This window comes from Sturnira hondurensis, unplaced genomic scaffold, assembly GCF_014824575.4.
Source record: "Sturnira hondurensis isolate 20B ecotype Veracruz unplaced genomic scaffold, ASM1482457v3 Scaffold0014384, whole genome shotgun sequence".
NCBI lineage: Eukaryota > Metazoa > Chordata > Mammalia > Chiroptera > Phyllostomidae > Sturnira > Sturnira hondurensis.
This window is the reverse complement of record NW_028087015.1, coordinates 6,401,050-6,428,647: the sequence shown is the minus strand read 5'-3', so window position 1 is coordinate 6,428,647 and position 27,598 is coordinate 6,401,050. Positions and strand designations below refer to the sequence as shown.

At 38.0% G+C, this 27,598-nt stretch overlaps 2 protein-coding genes across 4 annotated transcripts in view; one reads left to right on the top strand and one right to left on the bottom strand.

The window, feature by feature from the left end:
* Positions 1-750, bottom strand: part of ERCC8 (ERCC excision repair 8, CSA ubiquitin ligase complex subunit) — a 60,067-nt gene extending 59,317 nt beyond the window's left edge. For all 3 annotated transcript variants that reach the window (XR_005068909.1, XR_005068910.1, XM_037062892.1), the window contains exon 1: positions 622-750. Coding sequence is in view for 1 of the 3 variants with exons in the window: in XM_037062892.1 (XP_036918787.1) it covers positions 622-698 (77 nt within the window). In the remaining 2 variants the exon portion in view is untranslated. The remainder of the gene's footprint in view (positions 1-621) is intronic.
* Positions 751-873: 123 nt separating this feature from the next.
* NDUFAF2 (NADH:ubiquinone oxidoreductase complex assembly factor 2) overlaps positions 874-27,598 on the top strand; it is a 169,774-nt gene continuing 143,049 nt past the window's right edge. Inside the window, exon 1 of the mRNA XM_037062891.1 lies at positions 874-1,082. Within this exon, the coding sequence (XP_036918786.1) occupies positions 956-1,082 (127 nt within the window). The 5' untranslated portion in view covers positions 874-955. The remainder of the gene's footprint in view (positions 1,083-27,598) is intronic.

Genomic DNA, 27,598 nt, shown 5'->3' with positions numbered 1-27,598 from the left:
TCCCCAACACCGTTATCACGTGAGCTTGTCAGTCCCCACACTTACGCTACCTCCTCATCCTGCTCAGGCTCTGAAATAACACTCTGGGCCAACCTAATCCAGTTTGGAAGCCCACCTATGCTCAATCCAAAGACTTTAGGACTAAACTGTTTGGGAACTAGGAGGGGTTAAGATGAAGAGAGGGGGGGAGGGCAATAAGATAGAGAAAAACAGGGGTGAGGAGTGTGTGGAAGGAGGTTAAGTTGTGTTAAAAAAATTAATATAGCAGGCCTTAAAGTGGTATCCTTAGAAGGGCCTGTTTGCGTGATTAGCCCTAGCCTTGTTCAGGGGATTTCAGGAAACTTACCACCATTCCAGTGTAAGAATGGTTCACTTGCATAAACTATTTGAAGCAAACACTATATTTTATGTTGAATACCCACTTTCCTTCTGGGAGTCTACAATTTTTATACATGCTAGGTATATTCATATACATACTAGGAATTTTGGTACTTGCTCCAAGAGTAGAGCCGAGCTTAGTGGGAGGAAAGTGATGATTAGGGAAAGTGTGAGACAAGGGTAACACAACTATTGGGACAAAGTTTAACTGGCTTATCAGAGAAGAGAGTAAGTTTTCTATACCTTCGTGTGGACTCCACTCTTCGTAGGCGAAGAGGGTCTTCCAATCCAGCTTGTCTCGCCAACAAAAACCCTAGCATTCTCTTTCTCTACACCGGATAGAAGATTGATCGCGGCCATGACAGAACACGGAGACGAGGCTGTAACAACGGAGTCTCCCATTGGTAGAGCAATAATGCCACCTGCCCAATGGTAAGCGCCGTTACTGGAGGGGCGTGACGAAGAAGGCACGTGGAATTGTCCTCCACCGGTGGGCGGGCTCTGCGTTCGGATTACAGTAGCGGCCGATCTGGCGGCTAAGCAGGGGGCCACAGCGGCTGGGCTCTGCGCGGTCGGCATGGGTTGGTCTCAGGATTTGTTCCGCGCCCTGTGGAGAGCGCTGTCAAAGGAAGTGAAGGAGCTAGTGGGCACAGATCAGTTCGGGAACAAATACTACCATATCCCGGAGTACAAGAACTGGAGAGGTGAGATGACAGCCAGGGCAGCGGTGGCGTAGTCCGTAAATGGGGGGGAAGTAAGCGCGTCTCGGAAACTAATGCGACTTGCACACATGTGTTGTCACCTGAGGGGGACAAACCGAGGTCGTTCACCCCTCCACCCCTTCATCTTGGTGACTTTCACCGAGCAGCTCTGTTCCACGGCCGGCCCGGTGCGTGCCCACCGTGCCAGCGCCGCAGCGCCCGGGTCTGGTGCGCCCGGCCTCGGCCAGCGCGCGCTCGGCGCAGACCCACCTCCTCCCTGCGCTGGGCGCCCCAGTATTGGTCCTTGCCGTGGGGCGACGCAGACGGGGACAAGTCCACGGAGGTCTTTTAACCAGAGGTCCTCCGAGAGGCCGGAACGTGGCCTTTCTTCCTCCTATGCCTCGCTGGCGACCTCACCGTAGTGGTATAATTGGGGAATCGTAAGTGCCTCTACTTTCGTCTTTCTTGGCGTTGACCTTTTTCAGTAGCTCCGGACTGGTTCCTGCGTCCCCTTCCTTACAACCAAACCTGTCAGAAGTAGGTCTGTGCACACTAACCGTGTGGAAAATAGTTCCTCGTAAGGCTCCATGTTACCTTTACCACGAGTTTGCACTCCAAGACCCTGCTGAACTCCCTTTACAACACGTGGATCTGAATCGTGATATTTCTGTGCGGAATTCGGGCGGAGTACCTAGTGGAGTTTGAGGAATTAGGGGGCGTTCCTTACGTTGAAATCGCCGGGGACCTGTAGCTATCACCTCTTCGGAGCGCGCTTTGGGGTCAGAAAGGCTTGGCTTAGAATCTCAGCTTTAACAACTAACAGTTGAGGGGATCATGGACAGTATTTGCTCTCTCCAGATCTCAGCCTCCTTGCTTGCAAGTTACAGGTGATAATCATATTGAGAAACTTTTATTTAAATATTTTAGACGATTCCCTAGTAAGCTGCCAAACTCTGTCAGGGCAAGGAATACATCTTTTCTTTTCTTTTCTTTTCTTTTTAATTTTCTTTTTCTTCTCTTTCTTTCTGTCTGTCTGTCTACCAAGAACCTAGCATGGTGGTAAAGTACTTCAGTTTTACTTTTAATCTCATCCAAGATTTGTGTTTATTTTTTTATTGATTTTAGAGAGGGGGTTGGGAGAAACATTATCGGTGCCCTCTCGTACGCTCCCCGAATGGGGATCTAACCTCAACGTAGGTTTGTGCCCTGACTGGAATGGAACCTGTGCTGCTCCAGTAAACTAAGCCACCCAGCCAGGGCATGATAAAGTATTTTTTGACAGATTTCAAGCAGAGAGAAACATATTTTCCATAATTTATCAGTCACATTTAAAAATATGGAAAACGTCAGATTGACTGTTAATTGAAGTACAGTTGTATATACTTCTTGGGGTACAGTTTTATGATTTTTTCAAAAATGCTTCGAGTCATGTAAATCACCACAATCAAAATATAGGACAATTCCTTTACATACACACACACACCCCCTCAAATTTCTTCCAACCCTTAATGGTTCATTCTCTCACCCTATACCCGGCCCTTGACAACCATTGATCTGTTTTGTGTCCCTATAGTTTTGAATTTTCTAGAACATCATATAAATGGAGTCATACAGTTGTAGTCTTTTAAATCTAGTTTATTAAACTCAACAATGCAGTTGAGTTTCACCCATGTGTCAGTAGTTGTTCCTCTTTATTGCTAAGTAGTATTCTAGTTACTTTTCATAATACTGAGCTAACATTTGATATCCATTAAGGGAAACCGATAGCTAACATTTGATAGCAAAATGGTAACAGTTAAGGGAAAGGTGGGGATAGCAGTAAATAGAAGAGAGCAGTGATGCCTGCTTTTAATATGCAGGATGAGTGTTTCATCAACTGTGGTAGATTTACTTTTGGAACACATTTTTTTAACACTGTATAACCTTCATTAGGGCTTTTTGCGTAGTGAATTGTTTACACAAGGCTATTAGCAGTCATCTGCAAACTGTTCATTTTAAAAAATAATCACAAAATAAATCTTTTCAACTTGAATATTTTCTTAGAAAATCTTACACTTTAAAAGATGTTTTTCATTTGCTCTCAGTTTTTTAATGAAGCATTGTTGTACATTTATAAAAATTACAAGCAAACAAAAATTTGTGCTAAGGTTTTTATGAAAGTACTTACTGATAAATTGCATTTTCTATGTTTATATGAGTATATTTAGACTCATACATTTGGATTATCATTGTGACAAATCCATTACTTGTAATAACATTGTCTGAATTTTATATTTCATGCTTTTGGGTTAAAAGAGATGGCTTTTCAATATGGAGCTCTGAAACACTTTTGGGAAGCCAGATCAGAAGAGGTAGATACCAGACTTTAAAGATATAATTTAAAATGGAGGTTTCTCAATCTAAAATTGAATTTTGTTTAAAACTGAAGGTTATTTTATACCATTTCTATGTTCCTCCTTAAAAAAACAAATATTAGTAGGATTTTACCTTTTGTTCTAACCTGAAAATTCTGTTTATTTTCTATCAATTTTTTAATTATTGAATTATGAAATATTTCAAATATAGGAAGTAGAAAGAATTATAAAGCAAACCTCCATTACTCACTTGCAACAGTTATGAACTCATGACTAAATTTTATTTACCCCCACTCATTCTTCCTCTTATTTTGTAGCAAATACTAATATCCTGGCATTTTACCTATGAACATTTCATTATATATCACTTAAACACAAAAATAAGTGATATATAATGTTTTTAAATACATAATACCATCATCGCATATAAAAATCAGCAGTCCCTTCTCATTTCCCTAGTTGTCCCATAATGCTCTTATTGATTAATTGATTTTTTAACTTATTTCTACTTATTAGTTTGTTTTAATTGAGCTCCAGTCTTTAGATTGTGATTGCTAATATGTTTTTAAGCCTCTTGTAATTTATAGGTTCTTTCTTTATGTTGACTCTTTCCCCCTTGTCTCTCTCACACACAAACCTCTGCGTTTTTATGAGAGGGTGTTGGAAAAAAGCTTTTTTTAAATAATAGCATTAACCCATTAATATTTATTGTAATAAGTGGTTATATATTGTCTTACTTCAGTCATCTTGTGTTTTTATATTTTTTGATATTTATGTTTTCTTGTTCTCGACTACCCTTTTTAGATGTCTTTTGCTGCACAGGCTTCATTTTACTTGAAATTAACTATTTTTATCCAGTGGGACATTAGTGAATGCTACACTTTTTGTCTTCCTACAGGGCTCTGGTAGAACTTCTCTGGGAAAGCTGTACTCATTGCTTAGGATGCTTTCACTTTGAGCCCCTGGAAGTGGGAGTCGTAAGAGTGTCAATATCAGGTCAGACTTGTAGTTGCCTATAGAAAGGGAAAAGGAGTTTACTGGGATAGTTAGCAGATGCTATTTGCTTTTTAACCTTATTTTATGACATCTTATAAGCTATTCACATTAGTGATAATTAGACCTCCCTGTGGTGGTATTAATGAATTCCTTTGACTTGACCCATACCACTTATTTGCCCCTTGCTCTCAGTCCTGCTGCTCTAAGCTAGGATTTTCTCAGTACTTCTTTTTGGGAAGCTCGTATAGACTCTTTACAGTATGACCTGAATGTCTGTGCTTATCCACAGGCCAGTCAGCACTGCTGAGTTTGCCTTCTATCTCATCCTGTATCATTTATTAATTTTCCCATGTGATATGTTAATTCAGCACTGCTTTATGCAAAACATATCCATTTATGTATTTCATACCTATTCACCCCAGTTTCTGGTCTTTTAGTGCCTTTATCTGTTTTCCAGGATAGCTACATACTTCCTTACATAGTATTCTTTAATAAATTCAATAGGATTTGGGAAGATTAATAAGATAAACATGAATCAATAGCTATTTCAAACTGAAGTTTATGTATTTAATTTGTAACAAATTACAAATTTTCTCCTCCATCTTGTTCTCAACATAGCCTCCAATCTTTTTAGTAATGTCTACATTAATGACAGATAGCATTCATTGAGTATTAACTCTGATTATTTCATGTCTTTACAACTATATAATAGGAATTATCCTCATCTTAAACATGTGTGAACATTTCGTTTATGAATACTCAAGTGAACATCATATATATGTGCCTGGGTACAGAGCAGAAACTAAAAAAGTAGCTGTTAAATTAATTGGGATATTTACGGACCCAGAATTATAAAAACAAAAAGCAAAATATTTTTAAACCACAGGAAATAATAAGTAGTTTAAAAATCTTAAAACAGGTGATTAAGATAAGTTTTTACTGCCCTGGCTGGTGTGACTCAGTGAATGGAGCACGGGCCTGTGAAGCAAAGTGTTGCTGGTTTGGTTCCCGGTTGGGGCACATGCCTGGGTTGCGGGCCAGGTCCCCAGTAGGGGACTCATGAGAGGCAGCCACACATTGATGCTTCTCTCCTACTTTATCTCCTTCCCTTCCCCTCTCTCTAAAAGTAAATATATAAAATGTTTTAAAAAGATATGTTTTTACTTATGACAAATTATCCAAGTTATTCTTCAGAGACTAAAATACTCTCATCAGCTCTGGCTGGTGTAGCTCAGTGGATTAAGCACGGGCCTGCGAACCAGAGGATCGTGATTCAATTCCCAGTCAGGTACATGCCTGGGTTGCAGGCCAGTTCCCCGCAGGGGATGCAGTTCCCTGCAGGGGGTACACGAGAGGCAACCATACATTGATATTTCTCTCCATCTCTCCTTCCCTTCCCCTCTAAAGATAAATAAATAAATCTTTAAAAAATTAAATAAAAAAATACTCTCATCAGAAGTAGGTGTCTTTTCCATAACTTTTCTAGTGTGTTTTCTCTTTGGACTTAGTCAGTGACCCCCTAAGTTTAGTTGCTAGCATCAAACTTCTGTTCAGATACCCAATTTAATTTTTTTCCTTTCAGGATGAACATATGATCTGATCATTTGAAACCTGTACCACCCACTGTTATATGTACTTACAGAGCTCATTGTTTTTCATGATGTCTCCTCAACCTATTTGTACTTAGTATTTAAATATACTAAAATCTTTAATGAATTAATATTCAATTAAGACATTAAGAATCAGATAAATTAAATGGTCAAAATTATTAAGAAGGTGTATCTTGTTTCAGGAGGTAATTGGAAGGTTATAATATAGCTCAATAGAATGTGATACTACATCATTTGGGAAATAATAAAGACATTTCAGATACTTCCAGCAGGTGGCAGCATTGTTTAAAATTGTAGGTTGTCAGATTATTAAATATTTTTCAAGCTGATTGGAGAGAGGGATCTTTTCTCAGCAGTAATTGAATTTTTATTTTTTCTTGAAAAAAACATTGCATTACTACTTTATAAACTGCTAACTCTTAAAACAAGAATTTAAAAATGGCACTATAGATTTTTCTTACTCAGTAGTGCATAATAATGTAAGTGGCAATGATATTTTGAAGAATTGACCACAATTTTAAAAATTATACATGTAATTTTCTCAACAGTAAGTAATATTCTGTCTTGAGTTTTCAGTGATCACATACTCATCACTATGGACATTTTCAAATTGTTAGAATATCCTAAAATTTCTTATAGTTTTAGCTAAAACATGCCTTCTGTTTAAAGATATCTAGAAGAAGTTGAACTTTCTTTAAACTATTTTGTTGAATATAAAGTAATAATTATAAACTTTTTATATAGGTTGTCTGAAGGTTGGACTTCTAATTTTCTGATCTTTATTTTTAAATTTTATTTCTTAATTGTGTTTTCCTATGAGACTATTTCAGTTGCTTATTGAATTCCCTTAGTTTGCGTGAGTATGTATGCATATGTTTGAACAGTTGTACTTCGGTGAAGGGTAAATACCAACAAATTCCTGTAGTTCTTGATTGCATTCCTATCTCATATAGTAGAACCACATCTGTGTCATACTTTCACCTAAGAGGAAAACGAGGATAAAGTATGTTCACAATTCAGCATGTCAGTCCTTTTTACTGGGTGAATGAGTTTATGCTGGAAAATGAATTTAAGGAACTTTAATCTTGAATTCTGCCTGTCCTCACCAGGGAAATATAGGACCTTTTGAGAAGAAATGAAAATTAATATTGAATGAGTGACTAAGATATATTAGATCTATTTCTAATTGAGGCTGAAAAATATTTTGTGTAAGAAGGAAACAGTACTTGTCCCCTTTTCCTTTGAGGATTTCATAGTTGTTTTACATTAAGAATAGTAATACCAATAATAACAAGAATGATAATAATTAAATACTGTGAATGAGACACTATTCCTAGCACTTGTCATGATCACTGTACTCACTTTTCAGAGGAATGCTCAGTTCAGAATTCATTTCTGCTGTATTTGAAAACTTTCTAAGTGTTAGTTCAAGAATTATAAAATCAAGTTGATGTGCTTGCCTTTGAGAATTGACAATTGAATGGGGTTGGGTAGAGGATTATCTCTAGAACTGTATTGCAGAGAAATGTTTGATTGTTAGAATAAATTTTCATTTTAATGAAATTACTTGGGAACATATACAAGTTTTTTAAAAATTAGTTTTGTAATTTTAACACCAAAGCAGCTGGTTCTTTCGTTTTGCCTTCATTGCCTTCCAGGTCACTGGTGCCTCCATCTTGTGGTCCAACTGACAAATTGCATCCTTAACCAAAGATTCTGATTAAGCTTTTCTTTCTCAGTTAAATATATGGTTATTTACATTTTCCATGTTTTGTTTATTAAAAAGCATAACTCTTATTAAACAGACATTGATCCAGTCTTCCTACAGGGGCTTTGCTATGAAAATCATCTTCAGCTTTTTACACTTACTTTCTTTTGTTGTTGTTGTTTTTCATAAATTTTATTTGGTAGCTGCTAAGCCACGTCCTCTTGATGAAACTGTCCACAGGAGCCAGCAAGTAAAGTGAGTAATTCTGAGGATGTACTTTTGGACACATGAAGGGCTCTGCACTGTCTGTTGCCAGCATGACCATGCCGTGCCTCTCCACACGTGGTTAAGAACCACAAGACTCCACTTATTTTCCATCTTTCCCTCTTCATTGTCTGCTTACTCTCACAGAGAATAGAAGATGCTCAAAAGAGACCATTTAAAGTGACCTATTTAAGTATGAAGCATCTAGAAAAAGCTATTTTGATGGTAGTGGTGGTGGTAGTAGTTGTGTGTGTGTGTCTATGAGAGAATGGGAGAAATTTGATCAGCCCTTTATGTTGGAAAAAAATGAAACCTGAAATCTTCAGGAAGATTTACCATGTAATTTCAACTATAAGCTAACTAGTAGAATTGAGAGTTAAGTAATGATTTTTTTACATAGTTTCTCCAGCAAAATCATAGCACAATATGACATCCTTCATTTCACATTTATCTCTTTTAATAAGATTAAGAAAAGTGTTCTTTTGTAGAATTTGAAGGCTTAATCATATTCCTAAGGATTTTTTTTACTAATCTCTGAGGAATATTCTGTTCATTATCTTTTGAATCTCCTTTCATCTTTTAATCCTTATTAATCTATCCTGGCTACCTCAATTAGAAATTAATTATTTTCTTAGACTTCATGAAATCATATTTTGCAAGACTTGCAATTTCACTTTGTATTCAACTAACATATTTGTAAAAGTTGGAAAATTAGAGAAACTGACTTACAAAGAAAGGTTGCATTGAAAGTGGGTAGGGATTAAGATATTAAGTAGGTATTTAATGTGGACTAATATTGTAAATTTATATAGCAAGTATTTTTACTTTGAAACTACTGCTTTCCTACATGTACTGGAAACTTCAGTAAATCTGTTAATGAATGTATAGTCAGTGAGGAACTCCTAGACTTAAATACCTCTGGGACTTGCCTTCCCTCTCTGGCAAGGTTTTTGGAAATATAGTCATTGTACTTACTTTAACCCTCATCTAGAATAGACCATTCTCAAAAGTGTTGAAGTTTGTACTATATGCCCCCATTGTGTTATAGGCAATTGCTTTTGTAGCTATTTCCCTGACTCTGTGTGTTCTACTGGACACTGTCTGAATTGTAGCAGGTGTTTAAGAAAACTTATTTGTCTATTTGACTGATAGTTGTTGAATACCCACTGTGTGCCAGGTACAGTTCTAGGCATGACATATATCAATAAATAAAATACTCAAAAACCCATGCCCTTTTTGGGTTTGTGTTGTAGCTAAAGGAATCAGATGATTTAAAAATATACATAAATAGCCCTGGTTGGTGTGGCTAAGTGGATTTGAGTGTCAGCCTGCCAACCAAAAGGTTGTCAGTTCAATGCCCAATCAGGGCACATGCCTGGGTTGCAGGCCAGGTCCCCAGGCCAGGGGGCGTGTGAGAGGCACCTAATTGATATATCTCTCCTACATTGATGTTTCCCTCCATCTCCTCCCTACCTTCTGCTTGCTCTAAAAAAATAAATAAATAAAATCTTTAAAAAATATATACATAAATAGCAAATTACATAATTGTCACAGTATGGTAAGTGCTAAGGGAAAAAAAATCAGAGTACAGAAATCAGGAGTACTGGAAGTAGAGAGTATGGTGAGATTTTTAATGGAATGGTTAGGGTAGCTTGGTTTAGATGCCAACATTCTGAGCAGACTCCAAGGAGGTGAGGACGTTAGCCAAGTGGACATCTGGAGCGAGAGTGCTTAGTCAGAGGCAATAGCAGTGCAAATGAGCAGTTACCTGAGTGAAATGGGAGTTAGCCTCAGCACTTACGTTGATGCCTAACATACGCTAAATATTTTCTGAGATTATTTGTTAGATAGAGTGTTTATTGGATTGAAAGAAATAGACTCCACAGGGTAGACTTTGGCCTGAACCTCACTTCCGTTCCTGCGGTGCTTCTGCTGCTTCTCCTTCCGCGGGAGCAGAGGAGTGAGGAGTAGTCCCTGTAACATGTAAAAGCCCTTGAGGTGGTTTCACATTAAACTAAGGATTTCCTTGTTATTTTACCTTTAAAGTTTTATTTTATTTTTCTAAGGTGTTATTTCTGAGGCCTTTGAAATGATCCTACATTTAGTGACTATTCCTCCTCTTACCTTTAAAAAATTATCAGATATATTGTTTTATGGCTATGTAGTATCTAGGAAGGCAGTCCACAAAGACGAGGACCACCTTCTGCCACTTTCATTCATCTTTTTAATAGTTATTAGATAACATGTATGTGCCAGGCACACTACAGTATGTGTGTATACATTTAACATTAACAGACTTTATATTTTAGAAACATAATTTCCACAAATCATTTTCCTTTAGATACTAAGATATAGTTTGTAGTGAAATACTTCAAGTACTTTGATTATCAAAATCATAAAATAAATTTAACATTATAACCGAATAAAGGCATTTTAAAATTAAAAGTACTTTTCCTCAAAAATTGGAGCTTAGTATATATTATCATTGAATGTCAAAAGTAAAATTATGATCAATTGAGGTGTTAAATGTAGGAGTGGGATATATAAATTTTAATATAGCTTTTTAAAATAGCCAGCTTTTATCAAAGCTAGAACACATGCACATACTTAAAATCTATGGTAAAGTTTTTCTAGGAGATGTATCTTTATTAAGCAGACTTTCTCGTATAATCGTATCTTATTAATGCCATCAGTATGGGATAACAATACAAATGATACTTGAAATACACCATTAGTAGGCATTCATCTCACATATATTTTCTCTTTTCCAAAGTACTCTTGCCCTCAAGACTTCTTTTGACCACTCAACCATCTGTACCAAAGAAAAGGGGTTGCTGGTAAGACAGCACTCATTTTTAAATCCATTTTTAATAGAAGTGCCTTATGCGTTTCCTTCATGACTCTAACGAAGGTACTTCCCCCCTTAGAGTTTTAGATTCACTTGCTTGATCTTTAAGTTTTCCACTTGAGAGCACTGAGTTTGCATTTGTAGTTTTCCAGTGAACAACTTAAAAATAATCTATCAAAACTTTTATTAAAAAGTATTTCTAGCCCTGGCCAGTATGGCTTAGTTGGTTGGGCGTCATCCTGCAAACTGAAAGGTCCCGGTGTTATTTCTCATCGGGGCACATGCCTGGGTTGTGGGTTTGGTCCCCAGCTGAGGCACACGCAGGAGGCAACAGATCCATGAGTCTCTCCCGCATTGATATTTCTCTCCCTCCCTATCTCCCTCCCTTCTCCTCTCTAAAATCAATAAAAGAAAAAATATTTTTAAAAAATATTCTAATTAAAGTAATTATACTGGAAGTTACTTTGCTAGAAAATTAGAGTCAGAGTGTTTTTACTTTGATTTTTATCATATCAGAAACCATAAGACCAGCTTGAAGAATATTTAAAGAATCATTGTCATTTACATTTTTAAATTTGTTTGTCTCTGTGTATGCACATGTGTAATTCTTTAAGACAAAGTTATTTCCTCCCAGATGTGAAGGGCCTTCTGAGTGGGTACTTTTTTCATTTATAGATGAGGCAACTAAGATTGTTAGTGGCTCAACTCTCCTAAGAACCCAAGCTACATTTTCCCATTATAGTTTAAGAAAAATGATCTTTAAAGTGATTTTGTAGTATGCTACTTCTTATTAGAATGTACCATACAATACGTACTTTACTCTTCTTTTATACCAATTGAACTTTCTTTAGTGTCATTATTACTTTATATATGTATATATCTTGTGCCTGTTACATTTACAGCTTTTACCTGCTTTTCTTTTGAAGATATTCTTTTACTTATTAGAATCAAATCTGACTTTATAGCTAGTTCACAAAACTATGAAAGCAGCAAGGCTCACAATGGAAGCACTGACACACACCAACAGTAGTAACCCAGTACTGTGTCGTGAATGTGATACGTGTTCATCAGCACAGAGGTTCGGTGATTGTGGCATAGTTTCCAATCTGTCTCTTTTTTAAAAAAATATATTTTATTGGTTATACCATTACAGTTGTTCTATTCCCCCCCTTCATTCCTCTCCACCCTGCACACCCCTCCCCCACCCTTCCCCTCCTTTAGTTTATGATCACGTGTCTCAGGTTCTTTTTTTTTCTTTTTAAATATTTTATTTATTTATCTTTAGAGAGGAAGGGAAAGAGAGAAGGAGAGAAATATCAATGTATGGTTGCCTCTCATGAGTCCCCTGCTGGGAACTGGCCTACAACCCAGGCATGTGCCCTGACTGGGAATCGAACCGAGATTGTGTGGTTCGCAGGCCCGCGCTCAATCCACTGAGCTACACCAGCCAGGGCTTGTCTCAGGTTCTTTAGATTCTGTATTTTCCCTACTATTCTGTATTTTCCCTACTATTCTTGCCCTCCCCCTATCTATTTTCTACCTACTGTCTATGCTACTTATTTTCTGTATCTTCTGCCCCCTTCTCCTCCTCCCACTTCCCTGTTGCTAACCCTCCATGTGTTCTTCATTTCTATGGTTCCACTCCTGATCTAGCTGTCCTCTTGGTTTGCTTTTGTTTTAGGTGTGGTTGTTAGTAACTGTGGGTTTGCTGTCCTTTCACTGTTCCTATTTTTCATCTTCTTTTTCTTAGATAAGTCCCTTTAACATTTCACATAATAAGGGCATGGTGATGATGAACTCCTTGAATTTGATCATACCTGAGAAGCACTTTATCTGCCCTTCCATTCTAAATGAAAACTTTGCTGATTAGAGCAATCTTGGATATAGGTCTTTGGATTTTATGACTTGGGATACTTCTTTCCAGCCCCTTATTGCCTATAAGGTCTCTTTTGAGAAGTCAGCTGACAGTCTGATGGGAACTCCTTTGTAGGTGACTGTCCCCTTATCTCTTGCTGCTCCTAGGATTCTCTCCTGCATTTTAATCTTGGGTCATGTAATTATGATGTGCCTTCGTGTGTTCCTTCTTGGATCCAACTTCTTTGGGACTCTCTGAGCTTCCTGGACTTCCTGGAAGTCTATTTCCTTTGCCAGACTGGGGAAGTTCTCCTTTATTATTTGTTCAAATAAGTTTTCCACTCGTGGCTGTTCGTCTTCTCCTCTGGTACCCCTATAATTCGGATGTTGGAATGTTTAAAGATGTCCTGGAGGTTCCTAGGCCTCTCCTCATTTTTTTGAATTCTTGTTTCTTCATTCTTTTCTGGTTGGACGTTTCGTTCTTCCTTCTGGTCCACTCCACTGATTTGAGTCCCAGTTTCCTTTCCATCACTGTTGGTTTCCCGTGCATTTCCCTTCATTTCAATTAGTTTAGCCTTCATATGTTCCTCTAATTTGTGGCTAAAATCAACCAGTTCTGTGAGCATCCTGATCACCAGTGTCTTGAATTGTGCATCTGAGAGTTTCACTATTTCCTGGTCGCTTAGAGTTATTGGCTCTGGGGCTTTGAGTTCTTCTTGAGCCATATTTTGGACTGTTCATGCCTGTTACGTGTGAGGAGCAGAGCCCGAGGTGTTCACCAGGGTGGGGCAACTCAGTAGCTGGGTTGTGACTCTGTATGTTGGGGCAGGGCCAAAGGAAAGCAATGGCAGGCCCCATCTGCTGCCTCCTGCTGCCACCTCGGGCTGCGGGGTCTGTCTCATTGTGTGCAAATGTTCAACCTTGGTCAGTCCGCCGTTGGGTTCGCCCACTGGGGCCTGTGGGGTCTGTCTCACTGCTCACTGCTTTGCTGGTTTATCTGCGTGTGAATGTGTGACCGTAGCCAGCATGCCGCCCCAAGCCCTCACTGAGTCAGCTCAAGGTGGAGCTGTCTGGGCACCTGGGGTCAGGGGATCTTTCTTGTCTGTCCCCGCTCCACTGCTGGCTCCGCCCCTCTTACCGGTCCAGTTGAACTTTGTTGTCGTCGGACTTCTGTATAGTTCAATTTTCTGTTCTTTGGCTGCGTCTTTGTTCTCCAAACCTTCATTGTATTCAAACTTGGTTGTGGGAGAAGGCACAGTGTTTCCACCTATGCCTCCATCTTGGCAGAAGTCTCCAATCTGTCTCTTTTGAAACTCATAATAAAAGTCTGTCTCACCCTGTTGTGCAATATCCCTATAACTGTGTGTGACTTCACTAAGATGTTTTCATTTAGGCAGTATGTTCAAATGAGGAAAATAACTGAATCACTGGAAATACTGTAAAAACAATTGGTTAAATTATAGGAAAGGAAAATGGGTCACAGCTCGTGTCAGATTTTAGTCAGCTATACAACCGTTTGTCTAGTTCTTATGAAAAGGCTTATGATGAAAAACATTACGTATGATGAAAAGGCTGCTAACATTAGAGTTAAAAACTTAATTGAACTATTTTTGGGTGATTTAGTTTTGATTTATAAGGTAGAAGATAAAATTTTCTTTTTCTTTGAGAATTATCTTAATGACCACCATTTTATATCCATTAGCAAAAATCTTTTCAGCATCTCCCTTTCTATTTTTACCTTTATTGTGCGTGGATTCCCTCCTCCTTATGTTTTTTAATTAAATGATTGTGCAAGAACAAACATTTTTAAATGTCTAAAATAGGAGCCTGTAATTGAAGTATTAGCATTTTGGAGAATGGCTAATTCATGGACCACCTGCAAGATCTCCTGCTAAATTATTGACAACCAAGTACTTACTGTGATTCTCAGTGAGTAGGTAGTACCCACATATTTCTTTTTTTATGAATAGAAAATAGTAGAAATTTTAAACTCTGGAAGTCTCAGAAATGAGTCTAGGTCAAGTTTGGAGCCAGCAGAATTAAATTTGTAGCTACTGCTTAAGTTGTCGAAAAGACAACAAATTCAGGAACATTTTGGGCAGCTATAATGTTGTATGAATGAATAAATAAAGCAACACACCTAAAGCTTTAATTTTAATAAGGGCAATTACAATCTTTAACATTTAACTGTCCTTTAAGAAACTAATACCAAAGGGGCAAGAAATTTAATGATCACATTCTTTTCTCTCTATGGATAGTATGTATCATTTTAGAGGGTTGTTTTTTTATATCTTAAAATTTTGAAATAAGATATATGAAAACTCCAAATAAATTATTTCAGCAATAAGAAATTATTGCTGTTTTGGAACTATAGTAGCTTGACCTTTTAAAAAATGGTCCTTTTGTTTAATGATTATGTGGAATAGACTTACAAAATATTATTTGCTCTTAAGATGCTGAAAACATTTTTTCCTATGAATAAGCGTGAATGTTGGAATTAGAGACCTTACAAAGGCTTTGACTGTTGAGTAAACCATACAAATATAATAGAGGTTTGAATCATGTGCCCCCTCCAAAGTGAAAGATACTGTTATTTAATCCTAATCTGTGTGGTCACCCTTTCCTTCTGTTAAAAAACAGTAACAACCCATTTTTCTTGCTTCTAATAGTATTCCACACAGTAGGTGATATTTATGGCTGGCTTCCTTCCCATAGTGTGACCTACCCCTGGAAATTCTTTACCAAAACTTCATAAGCCACCACTTAATTTTTTTTAGCTAAACAATTTATGGTTAAAATTAGATTTTTAAGTATGAGACCCATTGCAGCCAGATTTATGATTTAAAATTTTTAGTATTTAAGTGCACTGTATCAACTCAGTGTAATGAAATACAGAGCCACTAACCCATGATAGAGAAAGTGAGATTGGAGTCTGTGAATCTACATGTTCTTAGTATAGATTCTGCGTATTTAAAACCCTAGCAGACTAATTAGGCTTCAGTTGAAATAATGGCATGTTACCTCAGATGGGTAAGGAGCAGAGAGTCTCAAAAATGTTTATTTTCCATGTAGCAGTTACCCCACTAGGTGTTAATGTAGATTGATAAGGTAATCTTTTAAAATGTAACTGCCCCTGGACTTCTGGCCAAGATGGAAGCATAAGCAGACACACTGTGCCTCCTCAAACGACAAAAACAACAACAACAAATTTAAAAACAAAAAACAACCAGAACTGACAAGATAATTGAACCGTATGGACATCCGACAACCAAGGAGTTAAAGGAAAAACATTAATCCAGACTGGTAGGAGGGGTGGAGACAGGCAGCTGGCGTGGAGAGGACTTGTGGCTAGGCAGCGGCTGGTAGATGGGGTGAGGTGGTGGCTTATAGACTGGGTGACCCCACATTTGTGTGCAGATAAAGTGGAAGGAACTGGATAAACATGGGGAGCAAGATAGACCATGCAACCCAGGGTTCCAACACGGAGAAATAAAGCCTTAAAGCCTCTGACTGAAAACACCTGTAGGGGTGGAGGCATCAGCAGGAGAAACTCCCAGCCTCACAGGAGAGTTCGCTGGAGAGATCCACAGGGTCCTGGAATGTACACAAACCCACCCACCTGGGAATCAGCACCAGAAGGGCCCAATTTGCTTGTGGGAAGTGGGAGAAGTGTCTGAAAGCCAGCAGAGATCAGAGCAAGCACCATTGTTCCCTCTCAGACCCCTCCCCTAGTGTCACAACATAGCCATGTGGGTTGCACTGCCCTGGTGAACACCTAAGGCTCTGCTCCTTACTACACAGCTGGTGCACCAAGACAAAAAAAAAATGGCCCAAATGAAAGAACAGATCAAAGCTCCAGAAAAAATACAGCTAAGTGACAAAGAGATAGCCAAACTATCAGATGCACAGTTCAAAACACTGGTTATCAGGTTGCTCCAGGAACTCACTGGGTACTTCAAAAGCATGAAAAAGAATCAGACAGCAATGAAGGTTGCATTATGTGAAATAAGGAAAAATCTACAGGGAACCAACAGTGCGGGAAGGAAACTGGGACTCAAATCAATAGTTTGGAGCAAAAGGAAGAAAGAAACATTCAACCAGAACAGAATGAAGAAACAAGAATTCAAAAAATTGAGGAGAGGCTTAGGAACTTCCAGGACATCTTTAAATGTTCCAACATCCGAATCATAGGGGTGCCATAAGGAAAAGAGGAAGACCAAGAAATTGAAAACTTATTTAAAAAAATAATGAAGGTAGCCCTGGCTGGTGTAGCTCAGTGGATTGAGCGCAGGCCTGCGAACCAGAGGATCACAGTTTGATTCCCAGTTAGGGCACATGCCTTGGTTGTAGGCCAGTTCCCAGTGGGGGACACACGAGAGGCAACCATATATTGATATTTCTCTCCCTCTCCTTCCCTTCCCCTCTAAAGATAAATGTATAAAATCATTTAAAAAATAATGAAGGAGAACTTCCTCAATCTGGCAAAGGAAATAGACTTTCAGGAAGTCCAGGAAGCTCAGAGAGTCCCAAAGAAGTTGGTCCCAAGGAGGAACACACCAAGGCACATCATAATTACATTAGCCAAGATTGAAGGTAAGGAGAGAATCTTAGAAGCAAGAGAAAAGGAGAGAGTTACCTACAAAGGAGTTCCCATTAGACTGTCAGCTGATTTCTCAAAAGAAACCTTGCATTCAAGAAGAAGCTAGAAAGAAGAATTCGAAGTCATGAAAGGCAAGTACCTACATCCAAGACTGCTCTATCCAGCAAAACTTTCATTTAGAATGGGAGGGCCAATAAAGTGCTTCCTGGATAAGGTCAAGTTAGAGGAGGTCATCATCACCCAGCCCTTATTATATGAAATGTTAAAGGGGACTTTTCTAAGGAAAAGAAGGTAAAAAATAGCAATAAAATGACAACAAACTCATAGTTATTAACAACAGAACCTAAAACAAATGCAAACAACTAGAACAGGAACAGAACCACAGAAATGGAGATCACATAGAGGGTTATCAACAGATGAGTGGGAGGGGAAGAGAGGGAAAAGGCACAGAGAATAAGTAGGATAAATGGTAGGTAGAAAATAGGGGGAGGTTAAGAATAATATAGGAAATATAGAAGCCAAAGAACTTATATGTATGACTCATGAACATGAACTAAAGGGGGGGAATGTAGGTAGGAGAGGGTGTGCAGGGAGGAGGGGAATAAAGGGAGGAATATGGGACAGCTGTAATAGTATAATCTATAAAATATATTTAAAAATAAAAATAAATAACAGTACCCCTTTTGAGAAGTAGAGCTATCGTTAATTCTCATTCTGGATTGCTTTGGCCATTAAGGACAACAGTATCAGATTGGATTAAAGGGCAGTTGAGATAGAGAGTAGTTTCAGAAGTTTACAAAGAGAGGAGATCTTATCTCTCTTACTTGTGAGATTTACGTCTATGAAGTGGAAGACTTTTTAGATAGAGAATATGGAGCCAGAAAATGGGGGAGACATTTGGGAAAGGAAGTAGAATGGTCAAAGTATACTCTGCAATTTTGTTTAGAGTCCCTGAAAGTCACTTTTCCCTTAGATAAAAAGTCCTGCACATCCTTGCAGAATCTCTGCCCCTATCCCAGGCCTACTGAGTCAACATCTTTTTATAAGACCCACAGGTGAACATGTGAACATGCGTGTTAAAGCTTAAAAAGCCCCCTTGCTCCAAGTGACTGATGTCTGAGTTAAGCAAGGGTCTTTAGTTTAGAAAGCAGCCTTCTACCCACCATGTCCCTCCCCACTCCTCTAACTTTCTTCCTCTGCCCCTTTAATTTTATCTTCCTAGTCCAGGCTACTCTAGACTTATTTTACATCTCAGTGTTATGTATCCTTGGTACTTCCCTGTTGAGACATGGAGAGAAAGAAGAGCAAAAAATGTGTTAGGTGATATCACCTAAAAGAGGTTGGTGAAATAAGTCAAATTTCACCTAAAAGAGGTGAAATAAAATAAAATATCACCTAAATAAATAAAATATCACCTAAAAGAGGTTGGTGAAATAAGTCAAATTTCTTTCTCATATGACCCTCATCACCTACCTTGTGATTTATCAGATGGTAGAAAATTGTTTTATGTGCTGCTCTTCAGAAGGTATTCCCAGTAAACTCAGAGAGCCTCCCATGTAAGGAAGTGGGATTATTACATCCTAGGCACTCTTGGGTAGAGCTTTTGCATGGTAGTGTTTTCAGTGTCAGCCCTAATACAAGGGCTGACAGCTTCCAGCCAGGCAACTGATTCTGTTGCTGTTCTTAAGTGTTGTGCTTCTCTGGCTGCTATGGGGAAAGAAGCAGAATTCTGATACATCGTAAGTAAATTCCAAGCAGCATCTAATTCATATGGTATCTTTGCTAACAAAGAGGCTACATCCTCCTCAAAAAATAAAAATGATGGATATTTTCATGCTCATACCACACTTTTAAATTTATGACCCTCTCTCTTTTTTAATGTCATTGTACTGTGAGTTGTAAATAAATCTTTTAACAGTATTCATTGTTGAAAACGGTGGACTTGGTAGATCAGGGCCAGCAAGGTTATGTTTTTAGCTATTGGAAGATTAATAGGAACATACTAACAAAAAGAGGAAAACAATTTTCTGTGCTTTTTGCAGTATGGAGATAAAAATAATTTCTAAGACTTTTCTTCCTCAAAACTATCTTAAATATGAGTCTTGCAAATAGATTCTAAATTGGAACTAACATAAGATAATATTTTATCCCTTCACTTCTTTCATTGGCCCATGTTATGTACTATTTCCTTAATTAATAAATCAAGAGAAGACGAATGTTATTTGCAGCAAACGCTAAGCATTCATGCTATTTTCAGTGAAATTTTTCTGGTATTTATGGCTATGAGGTTACTAATAATGATGCCTGTAGATGTGGCGAACCATCTTCCTGGTCAGTTAGCCTAAGTTTATTAGCTATTGCTAATAATTGATATAGCTCTCCCAAGACTAGAAGCTTGTGCCTTCATTTTGTCACATTTTTCTTTTAACACCCTTCTGCTCCAAGTGTTGAAGGGGAAGCTTGGTAGTGCTGTCTCAGTGCCATGTAAGTTTATGGTGAGGAGAGCCTGAAATTGATTTTTGAGTATTTGAAGAACTTCCATTTTCCTCATGCCAGCTCCAGGAAGAGGGTGCTTATGATCAATGCCAGCTTAGGTATCATCCCTACCAAAAAAAATACGTTGCAGATGTGGTTGCTGTTGAGAAAGCACATCACCAGTTTACTGGGCAATTTTAGACCACATTAAAGATCTTAGGGTAGTGTTTCTTGTCTAAACTCTTTTGTACTTATGCTTTGAGCACTTAGAGAAATATAATTAAAATGGATAACGACAGACCTATGAAGTAGAACTGAGAATTCAGAAATAAAACCATACAGCCATGGCCAGTTGATTTACAGCAAGAGTGCTAAGACCATTCAATGGGGGTAAGAATAGTTTCTTTAACAAACAGTTATGAGACAATTATGCAAAACAATAAGTTGGACCCCCACCTCACACCACATACAGAACAAATAACCCTCAGACATTGCTGATGAGACTGTAAAATGGTGCAGCTCCTCTGGAAAACAGTTTGCTGGTTTCTCTAAAAGTTAAACATAGAATTACGTATGACCCAGCCATTCTACTTCTGAGTAAATATCCAAGTACAGATGCTTGTACACAAGTGTTAATAGGACTATTCACAGTAAGCAAAGGGTGAAAACAACACAAATTTTCATCAGTGGGTGGGTGGAAAAACAAATACTGGTTATGTACATACAGTGAAATATTAGGGGTGTTGGGCTGGGGTAGGGGAAAAAGGCAGAAAAATGTACTTGAACGACAGTAAAAAATGCCTTTTAAAATTATAATCATAAGTGGCAAATGGCACTCTTATTCTAATTTAATTCTATTCTAATTCTCTAATTCTTATTCTAATTCTCAGATTCTATTTAAGAATGTTGATAATAATAAAGGTCAAATAATAAAGTTTGTTGAGTACAAAGTATTAAAAAATAAATAAAAAGGAATGAAGTACTGACATATGGTACATAAGAAGTCAATATAAAAAGTAACGTATTGTATTATTCCATTTATGTAAGATATCCAGAATAGGTAAACCTGTTGAAAGAAAGCAGGTTGCCAGGGCTAGGGAGAGGGGAGAACAGAGAATGACTGCTTAACGGGTATGGGGTATACGTTTGCAGTGATGAAAATGTTTTGGAACCTGATAGGATGGTTGCACAAAACTATGAATGTACTGAATTGTGCACTGTAAGACAATTTTATCTTATGTGAGGTTCACCTTGATTTTTTTAAAAGGGGATAACTGGTTATACTATTACACAGGGATAATGCTGTGAATATCATCATCAAATACAGTTGGGTTTTTTTTTTGTTTTGTTTTTTTTTTTGCTTTGTTTTGGGGAGATTGGAAAATGTTTGCTGTGGAGTCAGAGTACTTTATTCTGGAAGTATTTAGAAAGTTCTCAAAAGACACTAGATGTCTTATTTTGCTTTTTTATTGGTGTGTTGGGTTTTTAAAATTTTATTGATTATGCTGTTACAGTTGTCCCAGTTTTTGCCCCTTTGCCCCCCTCTACCCAGCAACCCCCAGTCCTTCAGGCACACCATTGTTCATGTCCATGGGTCATACGTAGGTTCTTTGGCTACTCTGTTTCCTATGCTGTACTTTATGTCCTCATGGCTATTTTGTAATTACCTACTTGTACTTCTTAGGCCCCTAACCCCTCACCCATTCCCCCATACCCACGTCCCTTCTGGCAACCATCAAAATGCTCTCTGTATCCATGGTTCTTTCTCTTTTCTTCTTGTTTGCTTAGTTTGTTTTTTAGATTCAATTGTTGATAGATATGTACTTATTGCCATTTTATTGTTTATAGTTTTGATCTTCTTTTTCTTAAATAAGTCCCTTTAACATTTCATATAATAATAATTTGGTGATGATGAACTCCTTTAATTTTTTCTTGTCCAGAAAGCTCTTTACCTGTATATTTTTGCTGGGTAAAGCAATATTGGCTGTAGATTCCTGCTTTTCATGACTTGGAATATTTCTCACCAATGCCTTCTCGCCTGCAAAGTTTCTTTTGAGAAAACAGCTGACAGACTTATGAGAACACCTCTGTAGGTAACTAACTGCTTTTCTGTCACTGCTTTTAAGATTCTCTCTTGCTAAGTGAAATAAGGCAGGCGGTGATAGACTAATACCGTATGATCTCATCTATAAATAGAATCTAATAAAGAAAACAAACAAGCAAGCAAAATACAACCAGAAACACTGAAATAAAGAGCAAACTGCCCTGACTGGTGTGGCTCAGTGGATTGAGCTCGGGCCTTAGAACCAAGAGGTCGCTGGTTTGATTCCCAGTCAGGACACATGCCTGGGTTGTGGGCCGGATCCCCAGTAGGGGGCGCATGAGAGGCAACCACATATTGATGTTTCTCTCCTTCTCTTTCTCCCTCTCTTCCCCTCTGTGTAAAAATAAATGAATTAAATTTTTTTAAAAAAGCAAACTGACAGTAACCAGAGAGGAGGGGGGAGAAAGATTACAGGGGATAATAGGGGAAGGGCCATCAAGGAACATGTATAAAGGACACATGGACAAAGCCAAAGAGGATAGGTTTGAGGGTGGGAGGCAGGGATGGGTGGAGCAGGATGGGGGAGTGTGGGGAGTGAAAATGGAGACAGCTGTACTTGAACAACAATAACAAATTGTTTAAAAGATTCTTTATCTTTAGCCTTTCTTTATTCTTTGTTCTTTATTCTTTATCTCTGGCGTTTTAATTATGATGTGTCTTGGAGTGGGCCTCTTTGCATCTATCTTGTTTGGGACTCTCTGTGCTTCTGAGACTGCACGTCTACATCCCTCACCAAGTTAGGGAAGTTTTCTCTCATTATTCCAGATACATTTCCAATTTCTTGCTCTTTCTCTTCTCAGTCTTGTACCCCTATGATGCAAATATTGGAATACTTGAAGTTGTCCCAGAGGTTGCTTATACTTCCTTGTTTGGGGGGGGGGTGTCTTTTTTCTTCTTGTTGTTCTGATTGGTTGTTTTTTGATTCCTTGTGTTCCAAATCATTAATTTGATTCTCGGCTTCATTCACTCTATTATTGTTTCCTTGTAAATTGTTCTTTATTTCAATTAGTGTATCCTTTGGTTCTGACTGGATCTTTATTATGCTGTTGAGGTCCTCACTATGTTCCTTGAGCATCCTTATAACCAGTGTTTTGAACTCTGCATCTGATAGATTGCTTATCTCCATTTCATTTAGCCCCTTTTCTGGAGATTCTTATCTGTTCTTTCATTTGGGCCATGTTTCCTTGTCTCCTAATTTTGGCAGCCTCTATGTGTTTGCTTTTATATATTAGGTAGATCTGCTGTGACTCCCTGTCTTGGTACCCTGGCCTAATGTAATAGGTGTCCTGTAGGGTACAGTGGCACAGGCTCTCCTATCACCCAAGCTGGGTACTTAAGGTGCACTCTTCATGTGGGCTGAGGTCACCCTCCTCTTGTAGTTGAGCCTTGATTGCTGTTGGCCAGTCAATGGGAGGGATTTACTCAGGCCAGTCAGCTGCAGGGACTGGCTCTCACTACTGACTACCACCTTCCACCCTCCACGGAGGGTCAGCTTATAGGGGCAGGATTGTGGTGCTTGGATGTGGTCTGTAGCTGTTCACTGAGTGTGCTGGCCCTGGGATTTCCCAGATGGTGAATTTTTATCCACCACACATGTATGTGAGACCAACCTGTTTTGTGTCTCCACCCCTCCTACCAGTCTGACTGGATATGATTTCTTTAATTGCATAGTTTGTCAGTCAGACTTCCACTCAGCTCGATTTCTGAAGGTTCCGAGCAATGGTTGTTCTATATTTTAGATGTAATTTTGATGTGGTTATGTGAGGGTGTGAGCCATGTTTACCTAGGCTGCCATCTTTACCAGAAGCCTTTGCTTTGTTTTTTGGGGGGTTGGTTTTTTTTTCCTTTTACAAATCAGAAAATCTAACAATGTTTAGAATTCCAGGTTGAGAGAATATTTTCTTTTGTTGGCTAGAATTTGCATAATGATTTTTGATGGGAAAAATAAAAAATGTTAGAATACAACATGATAGAAGAAATTAGAATTGTTATAAATGATTGCTAAAGAATATTATGAAATCTTCATAGTGTTGAAGGATCCAATGCTTAAGAGTATGTAATTTATCAGCATTGAAAATGTGCTACATTTGTCCTCCCCCAAAAAGATGAACAAAGAGAATAAAAGTGCTTTAGGCTCTAATATTTCTTTTCAGTGAGAGATGAGTAGATTTAATGTTCATTTGCCACATACAGTTTCATTAGTAGCGCTTTAGCTTTTCTCTGCTCCATTTGAGGCTTTACACTTAGAGACGTAAATGCAGCCTCCCATCACACTTGCCGGAACTTTTGATTGTTCCGCTTGTTCAGAGGCTATCTTTCAGTGCTTTCTAAACCATGTTTATGAATACTTTATTCATAAATTAGCTTATTTCATGTTTAAAGTCAGCAAATGCTATGCTGATACTATGTTTGATAAGAAAACACACAGCTATCAAACTAAGAATCTTAAATATCCATAGACACTAGACAATGAAATACAGTTGGAAATAGACTCAACCTGAGATGAAAATGTATACTGCTTCCATTAGGTTAGCCCTTTTGACTCTCCTGCTCTCATGTAGGAAGACCTGGACCCCTACCTGCCTTCTTACCCAGTAGATTAGAAATTTTCATCTGGCTCCCTAGTGATGGTCCATCAGCCTCCTCTGGTAGTCTCATGACCAGTGACCACTGGAGATAAACCCCCTGAATGTGTGAAATGTTTTTTGAAATCTTTGTTTTAGGTTACCTATTCAATTACATCTCTGATGTTAATATAGAATTATTAAAGAGTGACAATAAGAGATATGGCTAAGAGAGAATGGGTACTGATAGAGTGGCTGGAAACCAAAGAACAGCTTATGTTTAAATAAGAAAGAGAGCACCAGAATGAGTCTGAGGGACAAAATACGATTTCTGGTCCACATCTTATTCTGTGAATCATTACCATATTACACCATGGCCTTTTCTAGCAACAGACTCTCTTTGGGCACCCAGCCACCACATGATACTATTCCTAAAGGTTCTATTCTTACTCTCTTTCCTTGGCAGAAACACCCCAGGGAGGGAGCCAACTCGAGTTCCCCTTTCCCAATTACCTTCTAACTATTTCTCCTTTCCCATATTCCCAGCTATTCCTCTCAAGGCTTTTCTCTGTATAATAAGTCCAGATGGGCCCAACCTCCTTATACTTTTACTTTTAGGTTATATTTGTCTTTCTGTTTCTTTTTAATGAGCCCTTTTTCACATTTGCCTGTGTTTAAAAATGATTGAGAGAATGCAAAGAATGACTTCCCTGTGCAACTTGTTTCCAAAGGGAATACCATTATGTAAACTGTGTACCAATACAGACTTGTAATTCATTGTGCCCATGATATCTGCTCTCCATTAATATTTTGTAGGGTTTCACTGAACATATTTATCTCACCTCTGCTGTTCTGATAGTCTTGGGAGACATAATTCAGTTGGTCTTTGTGATAGTGAATTCTTATTAAATATAGTTTGATTGGAAGTCATATCTGATAAAATATTCTATTACTTTAGTTACTTAGTAAAATCTGATTACATTTGATGAATGGCTTAATAAAAAGAAGTAGAATTTCTATATTTTAACTATAAAATCTTTTTTATATTAGAGACATTTTTCCTTTTGTATCTTCTTTTTTAGGTACTAACCTCAGGGCTGGTTCTGCTGGCATCCTCAATCATCATTTGCATCCCCTAATCAGACCTTCTTATATGGTTGCTGCATAACACAGGAGTGTTGCTAACCCAATGGCAAACAAGATTATACCTTAAAAACAAAACAAAAAAACACAAACTCCGCTTACTCAACACATTCTTACCTACCTTGTAAAGCTGGTATACTGATAGCTCCTTGGCAGCCGGACTGCAGTTTTAAGGCGTTGGGAAAGAGTGGGAAGTATTGATAGGAAGACAGGTGGAAGTGTAGGATGGTATAAGCTGCCTGCTCGGTCAGTCCTAAAATGAACAAGAGGCGACTGGGAAAATACCAGCCAGTACAGTGTTGTCAGAGAGTGGATTTGGAACTTACATCCTAGAAAGGAGTTCAACTCTTAGGGTCAATTACTAAATTTGAATGATCAAATAGGTCTCTTTTCAGTTACTATTCTGTGAGTCCTGTCTAATCAGAGCTTAATATAAGGAATGTAGTTTTAGTTTGATGTATCCACTCACTTGTCTGTCAGATCAAGCAAGGAGGGTATTCACCACTAACTTCTTTAGGGTCTTAAGTAGTCACACATTTTTTATTCATTCTGATTTAAGATTATAAAAATCTTGAAAATGTGGTTTTATATTTCAAAATCTACCACATTTAGATCAATGTATAAGGTCAAGGGCATTGGAATCAGTATAATTTATGGTTCTTTTTTCCTCTCAGCATGAATAACTTCAAATTCAGTGAAGTGTTATTTGGCTTTTCATACCCAAATGGTATAACTTATCTGATTCACTTCAATAGTTGCCTATTTTCCCTTTCAGAAATGTCTGTTCTCTCACCGGGAGACTAAAACATTGTGCAGATGTACAGTTGGATACAATGATGCCAATATAATATATGCACTGTTTAATAATTTATTTTGTATCTGGAGTGATGCATCTGTTTCCTTCTTGTAGGAGGGGGTTTGTGCTTCATTTCAATGTCATTTTAGGTACTGGTCCAATTCTTCCATCCAGTTAACCAAAAATGAAAATTTCCATCTGTTCAATTGCCATTCAGAGGAATGTTTTATCTCTAAAGCACATTATGACAACTAAAATTGACAGCATAATCTGTCTGACTTTTATTTCCTCTTTAGATTCTCTTGAGCTTTAACAAGAGTATTTTTTTATAGCTGCCTAAGATTAAAGAACTTACTCTTTCTTCTTCTGTCTAGTAACTGTAGACCAATAGAGCATGAATGGCTATCCAACTGTTCACTGTTTTATTATGTGTTTTTTTCTGTCCATTAGTGACCCTACTAGAAACGTATTTGTTAGCATGCTATTAACAGGACAATGCAAACACAGCATTCTCTTTTTATAAGAGTAATTGTCTGCTGGCACTATTTGGCATTCCATGGAATGCACACTCTTTCCAATTGACTTTTGGAAGGTACAGTTACAGGCTGATTTTTATTGATCATTCTGTACTTTAGAAAACTGGCTGAGGAAGCCTTTGGAATATACTCTCTCTAAAGCTTTTAACTCTTTACTTAAAAAACTAAGAATATGCCTTGGCTGGTGTAGCTCAGTGGATTGAGCTTGGGCCTGAGAACCAGATGATCATGGTTCGATTCCCAGTCAGGGCACATGCCTGGGTTGCAGGCCAGTTCCCAGCAGGGGACTCACAAGAAGCAACCATACATTGATGTTTCTCTCCTCTCCTTCCCTTCCCCTCTAAAGATAAATAAATAAATCTAAAAAAAACCCAAAAAACCCAAAACAAAACTAACAATATTGCCTAAAATAAGTTTTGTTGCAGAAATGGCAGGAAGATTTTACCATTACTATTCCAATATAAATTAACCCCCCAAAGTCTATTTATGGACCAGGTAAAAATCTTAAGTGCAGTGAATTAATCAAGGTCCTGTCAAATGAATGATTATATCCTTGGAGCAGCATGGTCAGGCTAAAATGAGTAATTTTTGTGACAGTGTAAAATAGACATAGTGACACACTAAAACTTAAGCTATGCCAAACCCCAGAAAAAAATAATTATAGGCA